General features: G+C 46.5%; 1 protein-coding gene across 1 annotated transcript; it reads right to left on the bottom strand.

The window, feature by feature from the left end:
- On the bottom strand, positions 1 to 19,746 carry LOC116986514 (MRG domain binding protein). The gene is made up of 5 exons (XM_033042140.1): positions 19,522 to 19,746; positions 16,505 to 16,626; positions 15,650 to 15,731; positions 3,050 to 3,124; positions 1 to 642 (listed from the first exon to the last, which is right to left on the bottom strand). The coding sequence occupies exons 1-5, from the start codon at positions 19,646 to 19,648 to the stop codon at positions 470 to 472; spliced, it is 579 nt and encodes a 192-aa protein (XP_032898031.1). The 5' UTR covers positions 19,649 to 19,746; the 3' UTR covers positions 1 to 469.
- Between the last annotated feature and the right edge of the window lie 5,048 nt (positions 19,747 to 24,794).

Genomic DNA, 24,794 nt, shown 5'->3' on the forward strand with positions numbered 1-24,794 from the left:
TCTCCAACCTGGTTTTAATAAGAAAATCTTTGAAAAAAAGATGCATTCATAAACAAATAACAAGAGGGGGAGCACAATGAAAGTAACACGAGACTCCTCTCGCCCAGGTCTATCGGTGTATTTGGACCATTTACTGGACCAGCTGATGCCAGCTCTGCCCATCCCACCCCTGGGTGGAGGGAGGGGGTGCAGCGGAACGGCGGGCAGTAACTGACCAACAGGCACTAGCTGAGACCCACCATGCGGCCCCTGGATCCCCCCCTTGCAGCCCCTGGAACTCCGCTGGATGCAGAGGCAGCGGGCGGGGTACGGTCCCACGGCTGTGTGTAGCGAACCCCCTCTCCCCACTCCCACTGCAAGGGGTAGGCAGACATTTCCAGCATGGTGTATCCACAGCGCAGGGCGTATCCCTCAAGCCAGGGCGTACCCCACTCCCCAGGGTGAACCCCACAGTGCAGGGCGTACCCCATTACACGCGGCGGCGCTTGGCCCCACTGGGGCTGGACGGGTTACTGTTGACACTCAGCAGGTTGGCCGTGGCGCGGTTCCTCTTGCGCTTGTCCACCACGTCCTTGGGCCCGGCCTCACCCACCACCGGCACCTTCTCCTTCACCACGGCCTTCTCCACCACCTTGCTGCCACCTGCATGGGCAAGGTTCACAACGCATTCCTTAGACACACCGCACGGAAACACCCCTGCAGCCCACCGAGTCCACACACCGACCATCCATCACCCTTCACACTGCTTCTATGTTATCCCACTTTCTCATCCGCTCCCTACACGCTGGGGACAATTTACAGAGGGCCAATCAACCTACAAACCTGCACATCTTTGGGATGTGGGAGGAAACCGGAGCACCGTAGAAAACCCATGTGGTCACAGGGAGGACAGCACTAATTCTGCACTCAGTATCTTATCATTTGCTCTACCTATTGTACCTGAGTTTGGCGATTGTACTTATGTACAGTATTACCTGATCTGTTTGCAAAACAAAGTTTTTCACTGTACCTTGGTGACAATTTTAAACCTCACTCTGATCTAAATATGCAAACTCCACCAGCTGTGCCAATCGTAAATAAAGGGAAAGGTTTAGTGAAGCAAAGTTGTACAGGGGCCACATCCCACCAGCAGCAGCATTGTCCCACAGCCACCTCACTGACCCCCGGGACATCGGGGATGGTGCAGGGCCACAGACAAGGATCAACCATCTATGCACAGTGGCCCCCCCACACACACACACAAGGATGTTGCCAGGAGTAGAGGGTCTGATCTATAGGGAGAGGTTGATTAGGCTGGGACTCTCTGCCTTGGAGCGCAGGAGGATGAGGGGGTGGGATATTATAGTTGCACAGATATTATAGATATTATAGATGCACAGAGTCTCTTGCCCAGAGTAGGTGAATCGAGGACCAGAGGACATAGATTTAAGGTGGGGAAAAGATTTACCTTAAATCTGGGCTAACTTTTTCACACAAAGGGTGATGGATGTATGGAACAAGCTGCCTCCTCTGGTAGTTGAGGCTGTGACTATCCCAACATTGAAGAAGCACAGTGGCCTCACACACACAGTGGCCCTCACACACACACACAGTGGCCCTCACACACACACACACACAGTGGGCCTCACACACACACACACAGTGGCCCTCACACACACACACACACACAATGGCCCTCACACACACACACGCAGTGGCCCTCACACACACACAGTGGCCCTCACACACACACACACACAGTGGGCCTCACACACACACACACAGTGGCCCTCTCAAACACACAGTGGCCCTCACACACACACAGTGGGCCTCACACACACACACACACAGTGGGCCTCATATACACACACACACACACAGTGGCCCACACACACACACACACAGTGGCCCTCACACACACACACACACAGTGGCCCCCACACATACACAGTGGCCTCACACACACACACACACACACAGTGGCCCTCACACACACACACACTATGGCCCTCACACACACACACACACGCAGTGGCCCTCACACACACACACAGTGGCCCTCACACACACACAGTGGGCCTCATATACACACACACAGTGGCCCACACACACACACACAGTGGGCCTCACACACACACAGTGGGCCTCATATATACACACACACACACACGCACAGTGGCCCGCCCACACACACAGTGGCCCTCACACACACAGTGGGCCTCACACACACACACAGTGGGCCTCATACACACACACACCCACACACAGTGGCCCTCACAAACACACACACACAGTGGCCCTCACACACACAGTGGGCCTCACACACACACAGTGGGCCTCATACACACACACACACACACACACACACACACAGTGGCCCTCACAAACACACACACACAGTGGCCTCACACACACACAGTGGCCCTCACACACACAGTGGGCCTCACACACACACAGTGGGCCTCTTACACACACACACACACACAGTGGCCCTCTCACACACACACAGTGGCCCTCTCACACACACACACACACACACACACAGTGGGCCTCATACACACAGTGGCCCTCTCTCACACACACACACACACACAGTGGGCCTCATACACACAGTGGCCCTCTCACACACACACAGTGGCCCTCATACACACACACACACAGTGGGCCTCATACACACATACACAGTGGCCCTCTCACACACACACAGTGGGCCTCATACACACACACACACAGTGGGCCTCATACACACATACACACAGTGGCCCTCTCACACACACACAGTGGGCCTCATACACACATACACACAGTGGCCCTCTCACACACACACAGTGGGCCTCATACACACATACACACAGTGGCCCTCTCACACACACACAGTGGGCCTCACACACACACACACACAGTGGGCCTCATACACACACACACACAGTGGCCCTCTCACACACACACAGTGCCCTCTCACACACACACACACAGTGGGCCTCACAAACACACACACAGGGCCTCACACACACACAGTGAGGGGTGCTGTGGCGTTGTGCGGTGCAGTGTTGGTGTGTCGGGCACGCACCTTCCTCAGTGACGCACAGCTCTGGCAACTCCTCCCTGAGCTCGGCCTTCAGCTCCTCGTCCACCCCACTCTTGCCTGTGGTGGGAGATGAGCAGCAGGTTACACACGGCACCAGGGACAGGCCCACATACCAGCGGCCCACCTGTGACACAGCCCATGGATGGGCCTTCCACAACCAACAGCTGGAGGTGCCTGCATGGGGGCAGGGTGCGATTGGTGCAGCCACAGGCAGCAACTGCTCACTCAGTGTGTGTGAGTGTGTCTGTGTGTGAATGAGTGTGCACGAGTGTGTGTTCATGTGCGTGGGTGAGTGAGTGAGTATACGTGTGCATGTGTGTGAGTGTGCTTTTGGATGAGTGTGTGAATGTGTGTTTCAGGCTGTGGAGTCGATACCCAAAACACCCGACACCGACTCCTTGATTTCTTGTGTATCCGACTCTGACCCCGACCCCTAGGTATAATAATTCTAAATCTGCTGTGATGACATTGCACAAGATGGCATTTCATAAGAACTACATGATTCATCAGGCTACCTTTTAAACCCATGTCAAGTCAAGTCACATTTATTTATATAGCACATTTAAAAAACAACTCTCGTTGGCAAAAGTGCTTTACATTTGTTATAAGAATAGCACAACAAAACAAGCTACATACATATATACATGTAGCCCTCACTCAGAGGACGTCAGGAAAGGCTTGGGAGTATAGATAAGTCTTTAGTCTTGACTTAAAAGAGTCGATGGAGGGGGCAGTTCTGATGGGAAAGGGGATGCTGTTCCACAGTCTAGGGGTTGCAACCGCAAAGGCATGGTCGCCCCTGAGCTTATGCCTAGACCGTGGGATATTCAGCAACCCCAAGTCGGCCGATCTGAGGGGCTTGGAGGTGGAGTGGTGGGTGAGAAGATTTTTTATGTAGGTGGGGGCAAGCCCATTGAGGGCTTTGTAGACATGGAGGAGTATCTTGAAGTTTATACGGAACCGCACAGGGAGCCAGTGGAGAGAGGCCAGGATCGGGGTGATGTGGTCCCTTTTTCGGGTGCCCGTCAGGAGTCTCGCTGTGGCGTTTTGGACCAGTTGCAGGCGGGACAGGGAAGATTGGCTGATGCCAGTGTAAAGGGAGTTGCAGTAATCTAGGCGGGAGGAGATGTCCTTAAAGTTCTGAGTCTAATGGTTGTAGCTGTGCTATTGTGGCTTTTTTATTGTTTATTCTTGAAAAAAAAACATAATTCATTATGCTAAAAGAAGAAAAAATTACAGAAAGGACTATGACAAAATTAAAATTCCATTGAATGAAATAAAAATTATAAAAGCATTACTCCAATGTACTCCACTAAAGCCACAGGTATGAGCTAAATGCCTAAATTATGACAAAAAAAAAAATCTCAAGTGCAATAGAAATTAAAACTAAATGCATATGTAGTTAAGAGGGCCTCTTGTGCTTTAGCAATTTGATCTTCGCTCAACAAGATTCGGTTCATTGGATCTACGTAGACAGCAGCTAACAATATCTGAGATTCTTCTCAGATTCAAATAGCAGACCCTCTCTTTTCATCATTGATGATACATTCCTTTAATTCTGAGGTTATGATATCCAGTCCTAGACTCTCCCACTAATGGAAACATCCTTTCCACATCCACTCTATCCAAGCCTTCCACTATTCTGTGTATTTCAATAAGGTCCGCCCTCATTCTTCTAAACTCCAGCAAGTACAGGCCCAGTGCCGAAAAATGCTCATCATAGGTTGTAGTGGCCATTTGGCTTGTTTTGTGTGTTTTTGATGATGGTATGTGTCTTTAAATTTTAGACTGCCCGTTATATTGTGGGTGGGATTTATGACGTATTTTAGGGCGTGTTTAGGGCTACGTTTCTTGCGCAGAAGCTTAGTTTTTAGTTTAGTTTTGGAGGGTAAGGGTGTGTCCAGTGGAGGTGGGGTAGAAACATAGAAAATAGGTGCAGGAGGAGGCCATTCGGCCCTTCGATCCAGCACCGCCATTCATTGTAATCATGGCTGATCGTCCCCTATCTATAACCTGTGCCTGCCTTCTCCCCATATCCCTTGACTCCACTAGCCCCTAGAGATCTATCTAACTCTCTCTTAAATCCATCCAGTGACTTGGCCTCCACTGCCCTCTGTGGCAGGGAATTCCACAAATTCACAACTCTCTGGGCAAAAAAGTTTTTTCTCACCTCAGTCTTAAATGACCTACCCTTTATTCTAGGACTGTGGCCCCTGGTTCTGGACTCGCCCAACATTGGGAACATTTTTCCTGCATCCTGTCCAGTCCTTTTATAATTTTATATGGTTCTATAAGATCCTCCCTCATCTTTCTAAACTCCAGTGAATACATAGTATTTTCATTCTTTCCTCATATGACAGTCCCGCCATCCCAGGGATCAATCTCGTGAACCTACGCTGCACTGCCTCAATCACAAGGATGTCCTTCCTCAAATTAGGAGACCAAAACTGTACACAATACTCCAGATGTGGTCTCACCAGAGCCCTATACAACTGCAGAAGAACCTCTTTACTCCTATACTGAAATGCTCTTGTTATAAAGGCCAACATTCCATTAGCTTTCTTCACTGCCTGCTGTGCCTGCACCCCAACTTTCCACCCAGGTCTCGCTTACCTAACCTAACCCCATTGAGATAATAATCTGCCCCCTTGTTTTTGCCGCCAAAGTGGATAACCTCACATTTATCTATATTATACTGCATCTGCCACGCATCTGCCCACTCACTCAACCTGTCCAGGTCACCCTGCAACCTCCTAACATCCTCTTCACAGTTCAGACTGCCACCCAGCTTTGTGTCATTCGCAAACTTGCTAGTGTTGCTCCTAATTCCCTCTTCCAAATCATTAATATATATGGTAAACAGTTGCGGCCCCAACACCGAGTCTTGCGGCACTCCACTCGCCACTGCCTGCCATTCTAAAAAGAACACGTTCACTCCTACTCTTTGCTTCCGGTCTGCCAACCAATTTTCTATCCATGTCAACACCCTACCCCCAATACCATGTGCTCTAATTTTAGTCACCAGTCTCCCGTGCGGGACCTTATCAAAGGCTTTCTGAAAGTCTAGATACACTACATCCACTGGCACCCTTCATCCATTTTACTTGTTACATCCTCAAAAAATTCCAGAAGATTAGTCAAACATGATTTCCCTTTCATAAATCCATGTTGACTTGGACTAATCCTTTTACTGCTATCTAAATGCCCCATTATTACCTCTTTAATAATTGACTCCAGCATCTTTCCCACCACCGAAGTCAGGCTAACTGGTCTGTAATTCCTTGTTTTCTCTCTAGCTCCTTTCTTGAAAAGTGGGATAACATTAGCTATCCTCCAATCCACAGGAACTGATCCTGAATCTATTGAACATTGGAAAATGATCACCAATGCATCCACTATTTCTAGAGCCACCTCCCTGAGGACCCTGGGATGCAGACCATCAGGCCCAGGGGATTTATCATCCTTCAGTCCCATTAGCCTACCCAATACTATTTCTCGCCTAATGAAATTTTCTTTCAGTTCCTCTACCCCCTTAGATCCTCTGTCCTCCAGTACATCTGGGAGATTGTTTGCGTCTTCTTTAGTGAAGACAGATCCGAAATACCTATTCAACTCTTCTGCCATTTCCTTGTTGCCCATAATAATTTCACCCGTGTCTGCCTTCAAGGGACCCACATTTGACTTTGCTACTCTTTTTCCCTTAACATATCTAATGAAGCTTTTACTGTCCTTCTTTATATTCCAGGCCAGCTTCCCCTCGTACTTCATCTTTTCAGCCCGTATTGCCCGTTTTGTTTCCTTCTGTTGTCCTATGAAAGTTTCCCAATCCTCTGGCTTACGGCTACTCTTTGCTGTGTTATACATCTTTTCTTTTAGTTTTATTCTATCCCTAATTTCTCTTGTCAGCCACGGTTGCCTCCTACTCCCCTTAGAATCTCTTAGAGAGAGTACAGAGATTTACTAGAATGTTGCCTGGGTTTCAGCAACTAAGTTACAGAGAAAGGTTGAACAAGTTAGGGCTTTATTCTTTGGAGCGCAGAAGGTTAAGGGGGGACTTGATAAGAGGTCTTTAAAATGATGAGAGGGATAGACAGAGTTGACGTGGATAAGCTTTTCCCACTGAGAGTAGGGAAGATTCAAACAAGGGGACATGACTTGAGAATTAAGGGACAGAAGTTTAGGGGTAACATGAGGGGGAACTTCTTTACTCAGAGAGTGGTGGCTGTGTGGAATGAGCTTCCAGTGAAGGTGGTGGAGGCAGGTTCATTTTTATCATTTTAAATTGGATAGTTATATGGACGGGAAAGGAATGGAGGGTTATGGTCTGAGCGCAGGTATATGGGACTAGGGGAGAATACGTGTGCGGCACGGACTAGAAGGGTCGAGATGGCCTGTTTCCGTGCTGTAATTGTTATATGGTTATATGGTTATAATCTTTCTTCCTTTTTGGAATGAAATGATCCTGCATCTACCGGATTATGTCCAGAAATTCCTGCCATTGCTGTTCCACCATCATTCCTGCTAGGATCCATTTCCAGTCTACTTTGGCCAGCTCTCCTCTCATGCCTTTATAGTCCCCTTTGTTCAACTGCATCACTGCCACTTCCGATTTAACGTTCTCCTTCTCAAATTGCAGATTAAAACTAATCATATTATGATCACTACCTCCAAGCGGTTCCTTTACCTCGAGTTCTCTTATCATATCTGGTTCATTGGACAACACTAAATCCAGAATTACCTTTTCTCTGGTCGGCTCCATTACAAGCTGCTCTAAGAATCCATTTCGGAGGCATTCTACAAACTCTCTTTCTTGGGGTCCTGAACCAACCTGATTTTCCCAGTCTACCTGCATATTGAAATCCCCCATCACCACAGTGGCATTACCTTTGTTACATGCCAGTTTTAACTCCTGCTGCAACTTACACCCTACATCCGGGCTACTATTTAGGGGTCTGTAAATAACACCAATTAGTGTTTTCTTGCCTTTACAATTCCTCAACTCAATCCACAGTGACCTCGTCAGTCCCTATGTCTTCCCTCGCAAGTGACTGAATTCCCTCCCTCACCAGCAGAGCTACCCCCCCTCCTCTGCCCACCTGCCTGTCCTTTCTATTGGATGTATAACCCTGAATATTAAGTTCCCAGGCCCGATCCTCCTGCAGCCACGTCTCAGTAATCCCCACAATGTCATATCTACCAACCTCTAACTGAGCCTCAAGCTCATCTACTTTACTTCTTATACTTCTCGCATTCATATACAATACTTTTAATTCCTTACGCATCTCACCTTTCACATCGATCCCTATTACACTTGGCCATACTCTCCTATCCCTTTGTGAGCTTCCTTTCCCGTTAATTCTGGGGGTCATTAACCATCCCTTTACTCTCTTTCCCTTTTCAGTCCGTTTTCCCTTTCACTTTCCCTTTTCAGCAGGGGCTTTGTAGCCAGTTCCACCGCAAGGCTCCTGAGGGAAGTAGGAGTCAAAGGGCAGGCACAAAGGAGGGCAATAAAAGAACTTGCCAATGCAGCCGAACGGAGCAGTCACTGGCTGTGGCTGAAGAGGAAAGATGCTGTCTGGGCTGCCACGTGACCATCTAGAGGCTAACAATAAGACACACACCCAGGTCTGATCAACCTGCGGTGGGCCTATCTCGACTGAGGGTGTCTTGTGATAAAAGGCCGAAACACCCAGTGACGTTGAGGTACACAACTGAAGATGTGTCTGATTGTTAGCAAATTCACCTAGTGGTCATACACAAGAATGTCAATTGTAGTGAAATCTTAGGGATTGTAACACCCAGTCCTACTAATCAATCTGTACCAGCATTGGGAAGGTCTACGCTTTGACCATGCGAAGTGTAACGGAGACACGATGAGTTTTCTAACGTTTAATGCAATAAGCTGGAGTTCGATGAAGATTATAGAGTCGGAAGAAGTTTGGATGTACCTTATTGTTTTTCATCAACAATAAAGAATTTATTAATCAAAAGACTGTGTTTTGAAGATTTATCCATGAAGAAGCTCTGAAGGTCCCCGACGGAGAGCTTGCATGCGTACAAAGACATTCCCCTTAACCATGTAGTCCATTTAGCGGCTAGAGGGAGTAATCTCTTGAACGATATAAAAATCTGCCGCTACATTAAGTCAAAGGATACCTCCGACCAGGGGGATGAATACCAGTCCCAGAGAGTGGAACAGAAGAATTGGCTAGGATCTCGAAAGAGGTTTTGGCCAGAAGACCGGTTCCAGCTGAGGAACTGAAGACAATAGATCTCGGCCAGGGATGGCCTCGAGGTCTATCAACAGCAAAGAAACTTATCTGACGATCTGAAGACATTATCAAGAAATTGTGAGTAAAATCGACTATTATTTCTTTGAATTTTGAAGCTGCAAAGCTTTAATTTTAAACGGCTTCTGTGAGAAGAGCCAGAAAGTATTTTTCCACTGTCTGGAGAATCCAGCCAGTTCGACCTTGGATTGTTTTGATAAAACGCATTCCTTTCGAACTATCGTCATCTTTAAGCCCATGGATGTTGATGAGATGTTGTCTACAATATCAGTTTGTTATAGTTCTGAGCGAATTATTTTCAAAATAGCCACTCGATGTTTATACAAAGTTGGAGCAGAATTCAGAAAAGACTTTGTTTATTCAATTTAAAGACTTGGCAATCTGCCAAGACTTCTTTAAAATCATGCAGCCAGAAGATGAAGAAAGAACCATGCTTAAGGAACCACAAGGTGGCAAAGTCAAGCTTAATCAAGGACAAGCTACCTGCCTGAGAGAAACTAAGAAGGAGGAAAACTCAATATGGCAACAAGTTAACGAGTCAATTGAAAGCTACAGAGAACTCATGTATCGAGAAGAAACAGATAATACACATGCTGCCTACTTGAAAGGAACCTAGGAGAGAAACAAATTATGGAAACAGGTTACTAGATTAATTGAGAAACAGAAGAAATTAATGAAATCAGTACAGAACGCGATCAAAGTGAAATCTAATATGAGCCAACTATGGAACCCCTGCCAAGAGGTTGGAAAGAAACAGAATGTGCTGCTGTGTTCACAGCCGTGTAGGGAAGAACGCATAAAACACACTCAGTGGGAAGAAGACAGGGTAAAGATATTCAATGGTTTCATGGATGAGGCAGAGGAGTGGTTACCTGAAATGATACCACAACTTACGAGCTTAGCAGCTGGAAGTGCTACAAGGTGCCAGAATGGAAGATGAAATTACACCACAAGATAATATCTCGAAAGTATCTCCACGAGGTTCAAATCTGGTTCTACAGCCAGTTCGGTATCAGGGGCTTCTGCTCGATTGGGAGTTAAAGCTGATCTAGCTGCTCTCTCAATAGAAGCGGATGCCTTGAAGATGAAACATGATATTGAGTGACAAGAAGAAGAGATGAGACAACGGAACCGCAGAGAAGAAGAGCTGAGGCGACGAAAGGAACTGAAACTAGACACAAAGATGGCCAAAGCAAAGAAGGAGATATTGGAAAGTGAGGGTTCAAGATGCAGTTCGAGAACATCGAAGGAGATATACTCTGATTTGGGAAGAAAGACTGCTCAAAGTGGATTAGCAGTTGGATCAATTTCACAATCGAGGTCCACCGGATTTCTTGGCTTTGAAAACCCATTGGAACAGAGTAAGATGGGTAAAACTTCATCTCAGCAAATGAGTGCTAGATGGAAACAAACTACTAATGGAGCGTATGTGAATGCTCGAGCCAAACCAATAGCGGACCACGCTTTTCCGAGGCCTGATGCACAGGCTCGAGCTAGCCAATTTGAGTCACAGAGGCCTGTTTATCAACAAGTGGAGCTAAACCAAGGTTATCAGGATGGATTATTGGCATTGGTGAAAAGGCAAACTGAATTCAACCAGATCATAGCTCGACAAATTACTTCTCTCATTTTACCACCAGCAGAAATTCCTACGTATGATGGAGATCCTTTGCGGTATGAAGCTTTCATAAGGGCATTAGAAGAAGTATTAGAAATAAAAGTTATGGATGAAAAGGAGCGCTTACGATTTCTGGTGAAGTACACAAGTTATTTCAGGTACTTGTAGAAAGTTGTGAAATTGAGCCAGGCAGCCATGGCTATAAAAAGGCGAGAAGATTACTTAAAGAACATTTTGGTAATGAACAGAGGTTTGCTAACGCATACATGGAGAAGGCCCATGCTTGGAAAGAAATCAAGACAGAAGATGGGAAGGCATTGAGTAAATATACAATATTTCTGAGAGGTTGTTGCAGCTTGATGAGAAATCTCGGCCACGTGGAGGAAATGAATCTTGCGAGTAATACTAGAATCATCATTAGCAAGTTGCCCAGAAGAATGAGAGAAAGGTGGAGATATGAAGCAGGCAGAATAATGGATGAAAGGAAGCAAGTAGGCAGTCTACCAGACCTGGTGGAATTCTTAGAAAGGACGGTACATGTTAAGAGTCACACTACGGGACTATTGAAAATCATAAACCAATTGCAAAGGTTCTACCTTTACCAACTAACAACCATATAACCATATAACAATTACAGCACGGAAACAGGCCATCTCGACCCTTCTAGTCCGTGCCGAACACATAATCTCCCCTAGTCCCATATACCTGCGCTCAGACCATAACCCTCCATTCCTTTCCCATCCATATAACTATCCAACAAAGGTTCTACCTTTACCAAAACTGAAGAAATATTAGAACCTATGAGAAGTAGTTTTGCTATCACAACCAGACCTGTGGAAAAGACAGATAGAATGAAAGGAAATGTATCTACTAGCAAGCAAACAGTATTTTGTTTGTTATGTGATGAAGTTAGTCAACCATAAGATGGTGTCGAAGATTCAAGATGAAAGAATATGAAGAAAAGATATTCTTGAAAGAGAAGGGAATCTGTTTTGGATGTTTGAAAACAAGGACCTATGGTGAGAGACTGTAAGAGTCCTATGATTTGTTATAAGTGCAGGCAATATCATCCTGAAGCACTTCACACTGAAGAAGAGCTACCAGAGTATTGGGAAGAGGAAGAACTGGAACAAATAGATGAAGAGCTATCAGAGCAAATAGAAGAGGATGAACCAGAGTAAACGGAACAGAAGAAGAAGCCAACTACTAGTGATGCTATGTCCCCTCAAGTAACTGCTCATATTGGGGCTGGGGTAGAAGCTTGTAATATTTTTATCTTACCGGTACAGGTAAGGAATAGTAAAACAAATACAGTGTTGCAAACATATGCTTTTCTGGATCACGGAAGTTCAACTACCTTTGCACAGAAAACCTGACGAGAAGGCTGAACATCACAGGAGAAGAGACTAAGATTCGATTACGTACCATGACTAAAGATAAAGAGAGCAGGAGTCATTACATTACAAGTATGGAGATATCCAGTCTGGATGAAGATAATTTTATACCAATATCTGAAGTGTTTACACATGGAACCATGCCTGTTGGTCGTCAAAATATGCCAAGACATGAAGACTTGAAACAATGGCCTTACCTGAAAGATGTTAAGATATCTGAAATAAATTCTAGTGTTGATCTACTTATCGGAACGAATGTTTTGAAGGCATTGGAACCTATACAGATTGTGAGGAGCCAAGGTGATGGACCGTATGCTACAAAAACCCGACTTGGATGGGTTATATATGGCTCCTTGAAAAGGAACAATGAAAACGAGAATCAGAAGAACTATCCTATCATTGCAGTTAATCAAATATCTACTGATAAATTAGAAAAGCTGGTGATGAAGCCATACAATCATGACTTCAAGGAAAGTACCAGCAAGGAATCTGAAGAGATGACGAATGAAGAGTTGAAGTTCATGAATATTATGAACTACTCAGTAAAGATTGATGGACACTATTGTCTGGACTTACCTTTCAAACAAGTCATATGGCAGAGCAACACACCCAGAATTTGAAACGCAAGTTTGGCAAGAATGCGAAATTTCATGAAGTAAGAATCTCTTTGAAGAATAATTTTTACATGGATGATTGCTTATAATCCATGTCTACTGAGCAGGAAGCAATTCAACAAGTAGAACATCTGACTTCCCTTTGCAATAAGGGAGGATTCACACTTTCCAAGTGGATCAGCGACAATTGTGAAAGCATTCCACTAGATGATAGAGCCATAGAAACCAGAGAGTTGGATTTGGACAGAGACAATCTGCCAATGGAAAGAGCATTGGGAGTTACTAATGTTGTACAACTGAAGTATGTTAACACAGAAGAAAATCCTGCGGATGAAGTTTCCAGAGAACTGACAGCGAATTGCTTCTTAATCGATAAGAAATGGATCAATGAACTAAAATCTCTCTGTAAGCTATCCAGAGATTGGCCAAAGCTTGAGCTGGAATTTGAAATCTCTACTAATGATCCGGAAATTTAATCAAACCTAACTGTGAACTTTATTGCTAAAAATTCTGTTATTCTTTTGAAGGATTTTCACACTTCAATATTGTTACAACACATCCGTGAGTTGATCGGGCATGGAGGAAGACTTTTCATGCTATCAAAGCTTTGGACTGTTATGTTTTGGACTATATACTGGGTATCATGCCTAATTTTAAGGGTTTGGTGCGCATGGTACGACTTTAAACTAAAAACAGTAAAATAAGATTAATAATCGAGTTATGCTTGCTTCTAGAAGGCGAAAGTGAAGATGGAAGAGTCGATGAAGAATTCTGATTACGGATATATAGTGCCAGCTATATTTCCTCGTTAGTATAGTGGTTAGTATCCCCGCCAGTCACGCGGGAGACTGGGGTTCAATTCGCCGGCGGGGAGCCACGGGGTTAAATTCCCTGATTTTTTGTTTTTGCTATATGTTAAGCCTCCATGGCTACTTTTTTGATGTTTATTTATAAGTGCCTCATTATATACTCAGAACAATTAGAGGCCGGTATGAAGTGGCCAATTGGCTTGTTTTGTGTGTCATTGATGATGGTATGTGTCTTTAAATTTTAGACTGCCCGTTATATTGTGGGTGGGATTTGTGACGTATTTTAGGGCGTGTTTGGAGCTACGTTTCTTGGCCAGAAGCTTAGTTTTTAGTTTAGATTTGGACCAGCATGGGGAAGGTTTACCCTTTGACTATGCGAAATGTAACGGAGACACGAGGAGTTTTCTAATGTTTAATGCAATAAGCTGGAGTTTGAAGAAGATTATATTGTGCGAGTCGGAAGAAGTTTGGATGTACCTTATTGTTTTTCATCAACAATAAAGAATTTATTAATCTAAAGACTGTGTTTTGAAGATTTATCTGTGAAGAAGCTCTGAAGGTCCCCGACCGAGAGCTTGCATGCGTACAAAGACATTCCCCCTTAACCATGTAGTCCATTTAGCGGCTAGAGGGAGTAATCTCTTGAACGATATAAAAATCTGCCACTACATGAGTTAACCTACTCATTCCTGGGATCATTCTTGTAAACCTCCTCTGGACCCTCCCCAGAGCCAGCACATCCTTCCTCAGATATGGGGCCCAAATGTGCTCACAATACGCCAAATGCGGCCTGACCAGCGCCTGATAGAGCCTCAGCATTACATCCTTCCTTTTATATTCTAGTCCCCTTAAAATAAATTCTAGCATTACATTTCTCTTCCTTATGGGCCTATCCCACAGGCGATTTTTAAGGCGACTACAGGCGACTGCTGAAAAGTTTTCAACATTTGGGCTGTCGTAGGTGCTGTCGTAGATTGTCGCCAGGTTAACGTAGGTTGTTGCCAGGTGATGTAGGTTGTTGCCGGTGCTGACTTGGGTGAATTCCATTGTCCTAGTCGCTGGCAGTTGCCTAAAAAATCACCTAAGTGGGACAGGCCCATTACTACATAACATTTTGGGAATCCTGCACCAGCACTCCCAAGTCCCTTTGCTCCTCCAATTTCTGGATTCTCTCCCTATTGAGAAAATAGTCTATGCCTTTATTCCTACAACCAAAATGCATGACTCCATACTTTGCTACACTATATCCCATCTGCCACTTCTCTACCCACTCTCCCAACCTGTCCCAAGTCATAGAGTGATACAGTGTGGCAACAGGCCCTTCAGCCCAACTTGCCCACACCGGCGAACATGTCCCAGCCACACCAGTGAAGTCCTTCTGCAGAGTCCCTGCATCCTCCACACTACCTGCCCCTCCACCTATCTTCATATCAGTGCAAGTGTGTGTGCATGTCTGTGAGTGTGCATGTGTGTGTATGAGTGTATACATGTGTGTGTGAGAGTATGCATGTGTGTGTGAGTATGTGTTTGTGCATATGTGTGTAAATGTGTGAGATGTGTGTATGAGTCCAAATCGAGTTGCCATGGAGTGGCAGGGACTCGAGGTGTGAGGGGAGGCAGGTATGAGTGGGGTGCAGGTGTGCGGGGCTGGAGATATGGGGGGGTGGGGGTGCAGTTGTGGGGGGCTGGAGGTATGAGGAGGTGCAGGTGTGGGGGCTGGAGGTATGGGGGGTGTAGGTGTGGGGGGCTGGAGGTGTGGGGGGTTTAGGTGTGGGGGTGTAGGTGTGGGGGGTGTAGGTGTGGGGGGTGCAGGTGTGCGTGTCCCACCTGCCCTGCCGCTGCATTGCACGGCCTCACCTTCCTTCACTCCGTGGATGATGTCGTCCGGTAGAACAAAGTTGCGCTCGCCGTTGGGGAAGGGCAGGATCTCGGACTCGTGCTGGAATAGAGCGGAGGGGGACGTCAACTCACCCTCTCCCCCTCCCCGTTCCACACCCACCCTTCTCCACATACCATCCCTCTCCCCATCCACATACCACACCTCTCCCAGCCAGGACTGGCGCAAGGAGGGTGGGGGAGGGACACAAGCACCTGCATATGCCGGTTTCCAGGGAAAGACACAAAGTGCTGGAATCACTCAGAGGGTCAAGCAGCATCTCTGGAGAACATGGAGAGGTGACATTTCAGGTCGGGACCCATCTTGGAACTCACGGTGTGTGACATGTGGAGCCAAGGTTGTGGGGAGAATTCAGCAAGTGTGTCCCAGAGTGTGGGGGAGAGAGAGGGGGGGGGTAGTGTGGGGGGGAGAGGGGGGGGTAGTGTGGGGGGGAGAGGGGGGGGCAGTGTGGGGGAGAGAGGGGAGGGGGCAGTGTGGGGGGAGGGGGGAGGCAGGAGAGAGGGGGAGCGAGAGGGGAGGGGACAGTGTGGGGGAGAGAGGGGAGGGAGTGAGAGGGGAGGGGGCAGTGTGGTGGAGGGGGGAGAGAGGGGAGGGGGGGAAGAGAGGGGAGAGGGGAGGGGGGAGAGGGAGAGAGGGAGAGGGGAGGGAGAGAGAGGGGAGAGGGGACAGTGTGGGGGAAGGGGTTGCTGTACGGTTCACTCAGTGCAAGCCTCCTGTGATGGGGGTGGGAGATGCGGTCAGTGTGGGAGGGAGCAAACAGACCTCTCCCTGAGGCCGGGCCCCAGTCAGCAGCACAGCTGTGAGCACCTACATACCAGCGCTTGCATGTCATACATGATGTTGAGGTGTTCCCAAACTATCTTCGACGAGATCTGACGACCGATGTTCTGGCTGAACTTGTCCCGGATACAGATCATGTGGAAGTGACGGTTCACCCCTGCTGGGAGAGAGTGAGGGAGAGGGAGAGAAGGAGGGAGAGGGAGGGAAAGAGTGGGAGTGAGAGGCAGGGAGAGAGGAAGGGTGGGAGGGGGAAGGAGGGAGGGAGGAAGGAAGGGAGGAGGAGAGAGGGAGAGAATGGGAGTGGGATGGGAGGGGAGTGGGAGGGAGGGGAGAGGGTGGGGAAGGGGGAGGGAGTGTGGTTAATCATGTGGTGTGGTATCTGAGGGAGGAACGTTGCACGACTCCTGACTGTTGCCTTTGTGCTCAATCCGGAGGCTTTATCCATAACAGGGAGGGGGGTGGGAAGGGAGATAATGGCTAAAAGGGCCAGACTGAGTCAATAGGAACATATGAATCAAGATCAGGAACATGTCATTGGGCCCACTGCCAATGAGAACATTTTGTTTCAGAATCATTTCAGAGATATTTGTGTAGGAAGAAACTATAGATGCTGGTTTACACCGAAGGTGGATACAAAATGCCGGAATAACTCAGCAGGACAGGCAGCATCTCCGCAGAAAAGGAATGTGTCGTTTTTCAGGTCGAGACCCTTTTTCAGGCTGAGTCCAGGGAGAGGGAGTCTGGAGATATGGATGGGTAAGGTGTGAAAATGACAGATCAAAGCAAACAATATAGAAATGTAATATAGAAATGTAGAATGGCATTGCTAGCTGAGGGGAAGTTGACAAGGAGGCATTTAAACAATAACATTAATCAGAAAGACTAGTCAGAGACCTAGGGTGGGGGAGGGATGGAGAGAGAGGGAAAGCAAGGGTTACTTGAAGTTAGAGTAATCAATATTGATTGATACCGCTGGGTTGCGATATCCCAAGCGAAATATAAAGTGTTGTTCCTCCAGTTTGCGTTGGACCTTACTCTGACAATGGATGAGGCCCAGGACAGAAAGGTCAGTGGGAATGGGAGAGTTAATGTGTTTAGCAACCGGGAAATATTTGGACAGATACATGGATAGGACAGGTTTAGAGGGATGTGAGCCAAACACGGACATGTAGGACTAGCGTAGATGGGACATGTTGGTTGGAGTGGGCAAGTTGGGCCAAAGGGCCCCTTCCTACACTGTATCACTCTGTGAGAGTCAGGAAGTCACGATGCAGCTTTATAAAACTTTGGTTAGGCCACAATTTTGTGTATTCTGTGTAGTTCTGGTCGCCCCATTACAAGAAGGAGGTTGAGGCTTATGATAGGGTGTAGAGGAGTTTATCTGAATGATAAGACACAAAGTGCTGGAATAACTCAGCGGGTCAGGCAGCTTCTTTGGAGAACATGCATAAGTGACGTTTCGGGTTGGTCCCGACCGGAAACATCACCTATCCATTTTCTTCAGAGAGGCTGCCTGACCCGCTGAGTCACACTATTTGGCATAAACCAGCATCTGCAGTTCCTTTTTTATTACATTTATCATAATGATGCCAGAGTCAGAGAGTATTAGCTATGGAGAGGTTGGACAAACTGAAACACCAGAGGTTGCGGGGACACCTGATAGAAGTCTAAAAAATTATGAGAGCTGTCCAACTACCAACGACCTGACTGAACAATCACAGTATGTCAGGCTACAGAACTGTGTCTCGGACATGGTGGTGAGCAGCACTGGGGTCGGCCCTCTCTCCCTTCCTGTTCACCATCTACACCTCAGATATAACTCCGTCTCCTGCCACCAGCAGAAGTTTTCAGAAGACTCTGCAATTGCGGGCTGCATCAGTGAGGGGAGGGAAGCTGAATACAGAGGTGTAGTCAACGACTTTGTTGAGTGGTGTGGGATGAATCACCTGCAGCTCAACACCAACAAGACTAAGGAGTTAGTGGTGGACTTAAGGAGCAGAGGAACACCCCTGTCTCCATCAATGGTGTAGATGTGCAGTTTACCAGGGAGTAAAAATACCTTGGAGTGTACATGGACCGTAAACTGGACTGGTCCAGGAACGCTGAGGCCCTGTACAAGAAGGGACAGAGCCGGCTGTACTTTATGAGAAGGCTCCACTCCTCCAACGTCTGCAGTAAGATGCTGCAGATGTTCTATCAACAGTAGCCAGTGCCATATTCTTCACTGTCGTGTGCTGGGGCAGCAGGGCGAAAGCCGCGGACGCCAACAGGATTAACAAACTCATCAGGAAGGCTGGCTCCGTCCTGGGGGTGGAGTTGGATTCATGGGAGGTGGTCTTGGAGGGGAGGATGCTCCTCAAACAGCGGAGCATCCTGGACAATACAGCTCAACCTAAGGAGCACCTTCAGCAACAGACTGGTTCCACCAAGATGCAGCACAGAATGCCACTGTTGTGGTGTAGGCTGACTCCCATCACCCCCCCCCCCCCCCCTCACAATCTTTGCACATCCCCAATCCTTTCCACTGGCCACTTTAATTTCAGTTTTATGACTGTTGGCGGATCAATTTCCCTCCTGGGATAAAGTTCTATCGTATTGTACAGAAAGTCCGAAGAAGAGTCTCGACCTAAAACGTCACCTATTACTTCTGTCCAGAGATGCTGCCTGACCTGCTGAGTTTCTCCAGCTTTCTGTCAATCGCAGGGTTTTTTTACACATAGTGGGTGGTTGGTGCCTGGAACGCGCTGCCAGGGTTGGTGGTGGAGGGAGGCTTTTAGATAGGATGGGAATGGAGGGATATGGATCAGGTGCAGACAGAGGAAATCAGTTCATCGTGGCAACATGCTGGGCACGGACACTGTGGGCCGAAAGGCCTGTTCCTATGCTGGACTGGGATGTGGGAGGGGCCAAGTTGGGGGGAAGGGGCACCCGCATGGTCACGTGGCGAGGGGCGGGGCCAGACGTGGCCACGTGGGGCGGGGCTGCGGTCACATGTGTTCCCCCCTCCCCTCCCCTCCCCCCCCCCCCTTCCCGTCGTCATCCTCACACCCACCGACCGGCTTGTGGCCCAGCATGGCGTGGAACAGGCACACCTCCACCTCGGGGGTCCACAACACCGCCTCCTCCTCGCGCTCCCTTTCCCCCGCAACGCCCGCCGCCGCCGTCGGCATCTCCGCCATTGCCGTCCGTGGAATCCGGGCCTGAGGCCCAGACCGAGCGGCCGTGCCGCGCCGCCAACTTCCGGCGGCCCGCCAGGAATCCCGTCAGCCCCCGCGCCGCCAGGAATCCCGTCAGCCCCCGCGCGGCCAGCTGGTGGGTGACAGGTGAGTGGAGCAGGTAGACAACAACAGGGCTTTGTCATTGTCACAACTAACGACGTAGGGTGAAAAGCTTTTGTTTGCGTGCCATCTGGTCAGCAGAAAAACAATACATGATTACAATCCATAGAGAAACAAAAAACTGCAGATGCTGGTTTATACCAAAGACAGACATAGTCCTGGAGTAACTCAGCGGCTCAGGCAGCATCGCTGCAGAGGTGACGTTTCAGGTCGAGATCCTTCTTCAGAACGAAGAATTAAATAATTCAGATTGAGTGTGAAGGGGGGGGGTCCCAACTCGAAACATCACCTATCGATGTTCTCCAGCGATGAGTCTAGCTCACGAGAGTTACTACAATACTTTGTACGTCTATAATTACAATCAAGCTCAGCACAGACAAAGGATAAAGGGTTCAACATTTAGTGCAAATATATACTATTAAAGTCCGATTAAAGAAATTTCAAAGGTATGCAATGTGGTAGATGGGAGGTCAGGAACACTCTTAGCTGCTACAGTTCAGTTGCCTGATAACAGCTGGGAAAGGTTCAGAGGGATGTTGGCTAAATACAGGCAGGTGGGACTAGCTTGGGGAGTCGGCGTGGGTAAGTTGGGCCGAGTGGCCTGTTTCCATGCTGTATGATTCGATGATCTATGCCCAGGTACTGTGAGGTACAGGTTCATCAAAGCAAAGGCGAATGCCCATGTAGACAACATCTACTGCACCATTCTCATCAATCTTCTTGGTCACCTCTTCAAATAAAATGCAATCTTCCACACACAGGGACCATCCATGCCTTTAGGCTGTGGGCCGAGCATCAAAAATGTGTCTAGAAATCAGTTTTCGTGACCCAAGTCACAGAACTACATGAAACTTTCCACAGATTTAGATTAAATATAATTGAGAAGGATGTCATAACTCGTCGGTGCCAAACATTGCACATTAATTAATTAAACTAATTAGAAAATGAGATCAGGAAAATAAGCGCCATCTAATAATGCCCATATTACACCATGGGTAGCCTATTTCCTTGTTGCAGTCCATTTAAACTATATATTATTATACCAATATATATATATATAACTTGTAAATATGACTGTAATCATATATAATTAAGTATAATTATATTATATAAAAATAATATGATGAATATAATTGTGAGTGTGTTTTTTTAATGACACTGTCGCAGAGGTCCTGCTCCTGAACCAGCCTAATTAATGGGTGAGGGCAGTTCTTGTGGGTTCCTCCCTTTACTGAACCCCACTGACTGCCAGTGTGCAGAGTGGGGGTGACCACGGCCATAGTGGGACTGGGGCAGTGCCAGGCTGGGGGACAGTCCTGTAAGAGACCTGTCTTATTTCTGATGTAAATGTCACATCCTGGCCAAGAATCGAATGCTCTGATGTTTACTCGATGAGTATTCATTTTAAGCTACAATGAGCTTATATTTATGTTAGAGACATAGAGAGGTTTTGTGTTAGAGAGTTTTATGTTAGAGAGTTTGTGTGTGTGTGTCTGTGTATACCTTTCAAACGTGTATCTGTGGATGTGTGGATGTAAGTGTGTATGTACGTGTGGATGGATGTATGTGTGCATGTATGTGTGGATGTGTGTGTGGATGTGTACATGTATGTCTGCGTGTGAATGGATGTGTGGAAGTGTGTGCAGATTTATGTGTGCATGTATGTGTGTTTGCATGCATGGAAGTGTGCGTACGGATGGATGTGCGTGTGGATGTGTGTATGTATGTATGTGTGGATTATCATAAGTAATTCACTCATTGTTTAAATAATTTGACCAAATAAACAGTGAAACGATCGACATTAAAATAAAACTTTATATAATCATTTATTTCCCCAATTTATTTTGTTTACATTACATCTGATCTTCATCTGAATATTCTTCATCAGATTCAAAGTCTTTTGAAGTGACGATAGCACTCTGCACGATAACCCAGGATACACCGCTGCCTCCTAATAATTGAAGATAATATGTCAGGGAGTATTTTACATCTTTTCATGTTTTATATTATGTAAGACAATATCGACATATCAATGAGGAAATTAAACATGTATGCATGTCCAGGTAGATGGGATGGCAAGTCTGCAAATTATCAAATTAGTGTTCATTAAAGCACAGTGCATGTCCACACAAAACACTTTTGTGTGGACAGGCTCTGAAGAGTGGAGGGGCAGAAGCTGAAGAAAAACAAAAAACCTCATATTACTTAGGTCTGCATGGACTTCAATTCATAAAATGTCAATCTCTTCTTAATGTCAATGAGACTTACACTGTAATTTACTGCCATAGATAAGTTAGTTCAAGTTCAAGTGGAGGAGCAGAGGCTGCAGAATAGCTAGATAAAGAAACATCTCATAGTACCTAGGTCTGCATGGACTTCAATTCATAAAATGTCAACCTCTATTTAATGTCAATGAGACTTACACTGTAATTTACTACCATTGATAAGTTAGTTCAAGTTCAAGTGGAGGGTCAGGCAGAGGCTACAGAAAAATAATCTCATAGTCATTAAGTCTGCATGGACTTCAATTCATAAAATTTCAACCTCTTCTTAATGTTAATGAGAATAACACTAGGTTACTACAATAGAAAAATTAGTTCAAGTTCACATACACCAATTCATTGCTACAGAAACATCAACCATTTCTGACCATTTCTCACTCCAATGGAAGCCTATAAAGTGTGATCAATATCCCTCCATTTTTCTCCCGCGGTCGGGGCCTGAAAATTGGCTGCTGCGGACGGCACTATGGACAGCCTCCCACCCCCCCCCCCCCCCCCCACCGCGGAGATGATCCAAACACACCCCGCGGCTCCGCGTTCGCGAATCGGCCGCTTCTTAATTGAGACCGCGGCTTCACTATATTAAGTACCTAGGCCCCACGGTCGGAGCACTTTTTCCCGGTAAGTTATCGCAGGCAGCTCCGAGATTAGATCTTAAAGACTTATTAGACTACAACAAGCTGGCATTAGTGACAATGTTTAATTTACTGTGTTATGGATACACACAGTTTAGGCCCTCAACCATGAATGAGTGAGTGAATGAATGAATGAATGAATGAATGAATGAATGAATGAATGAATGAATGAATGAATGAGTGAGTGAATTAATGAATGAGTGAATGAGTGAATGAATGAATGAATGAGTGAATGAATGAGTGAGTGAATGAATGAATGAATGAATGAATGAATGAATGAATGAATGAATGAATGAATGTACAGCCTCCAAATCTCATTTTTTCACATTATAAAAGGGTGCAATTAAATTAATTAAAGTCCATACAGATAGATTTTCATAAATTCAGACTTTAGATCTTACCTTTCCGTTAGAGTTGATTCCTGGCTGTCATCTTGTGTTGCAGCACCTCAGCAGCGACTTTGCTTTCAAGACTTTCTTCCACTTCTATCCACTTAGCAGCACATTCTTCAGACTTCTTAATGCTTTTCTCACTAAATTCAATTACCCTGCTGCAAGTTTCCACGACATGTATTCCACAGAACTAGAAAGAACCTTCATCGGAATCTCCAGTAAAACAGGCATCAGTGAAGTCCTCTCAGCCACGTTGTGTGCTCCCTGCCTAGCTAGCCTGGAACAAAGCGCGTGATTGGCCAACTGGCATACCACTCAATGTTAAACGTGCTTTGATTGGACTAAAAATACCTGAAAAAATCTGTTTTTTCTCTAATTTAATAAAAAAATATGCAAGTCTTGTTCATGACAAGTTTCAGGGGTGATTTATATAATATTTTTACACAATATGTGAAAATTTCTTGTAGTTCTGTGACTTGGGTCACGAAACACTGGAATAAAGCTCCTCGGCCCACAGCCTACTTTCCAAAGTAAGACGCAAAGTGTTGGAGGAACTCTCTGAGAGTCAGGGAGCATCTGTGGAGGAAATGGACAGGTGATTACTTTAGAAATACAGTGTGGAAACAGATCCATCGGCCCACCGAGTCCGCACCGACCAGTGATCCCCGCACACTCGGACTATTTACAATTAATAGAAGCCAATGATCCTACAAACCTTTATGTCTTGGGTGGAAACCGGAGCACCTGGAGAAGGGAGAACGTGCAAACTCTGTATAGACAGCACCCGTAGTCAGAATTCAAACCGGGTTTCTGGCGCTGTGAAGCAGCAACTCTATTGCGGCATCTAGGTCACTTGACGATGAGTCTGGCTCACTAGACGGGTTGTCTGGGTCACTAGATGGGGTGTCTGGGTCACTAGACAATGAGTCTGGGTCATTAGATGGTGAGTCTGGGTCACTAGACAATTAGCCTGGGTCACTAGATGGTGAGTCTGGGTCACTAGACAATTAGTCTGGGTCACTAGATGGGTAGACAATTATCCTGGGACACTAGATGGTGAGTCTGGGTCACTAGATGGTGAGTCTGGGTCACTAGACAATTAGCCTGGGACACTAGATGGTGAGTCTGGGTCACTAGACAATTAGCCTGGGTCACTAGATGGTGAGTCTGGGTCACTAGACAATAAGTCTATTTAAGAAGCAACTGCAGATGCTGGAAAATTGAAGGGAGACAAAACTCAGCAGGTGAGGCAGCATCTATGGAGCGAAGGAAATAGGCAACGTTTCGGGCCGTACACACTCACATTTGTGAGTGTGTACGGGGATGTGTGAGTGTGTACGGGGATGTATGAGTGTGTACAGGGATGTGTGAGTGTACAGGGATGTGTGAGTGTGTACAGGGATGTGTGAGTACAGGGATGTGAGTGTGTACAGGGATGTATGAGTGTGTACGGGGATGTGTGAGTGTGTACAGGGATGTGTGAGTGTGTACAGGGATGTGTGAGTGTACGGGATGTATGATTGTGTACAGGGATGTATGAGTGTGTACAGGGATGTGTGAGTGTACAGGGATGTGTGAGTGTGTACAGGGATGTGTGAGTGTGTACAGGGATGTGTGAGTGTACAGGGATGTGTGAGTGTGTACAGGGATGTGAGTGTGCACAGGGATGTATGAGTGT

Source organism: Amblyraja radiata, chromosome 23 (assembly GCF_010909765.2).
Source record: "Amblyraja radiata isolate CabotCenter1 chromosome 23, sAmbRad1.1.pri, whole genome shotgun sequence".
Taxonomy (NCBI): Eukaryota; Metazoa; Chordata; class Chondrichthyes; order Rajiformes; family Rajidae; genus Amblyraja; species Amblyraja radiata.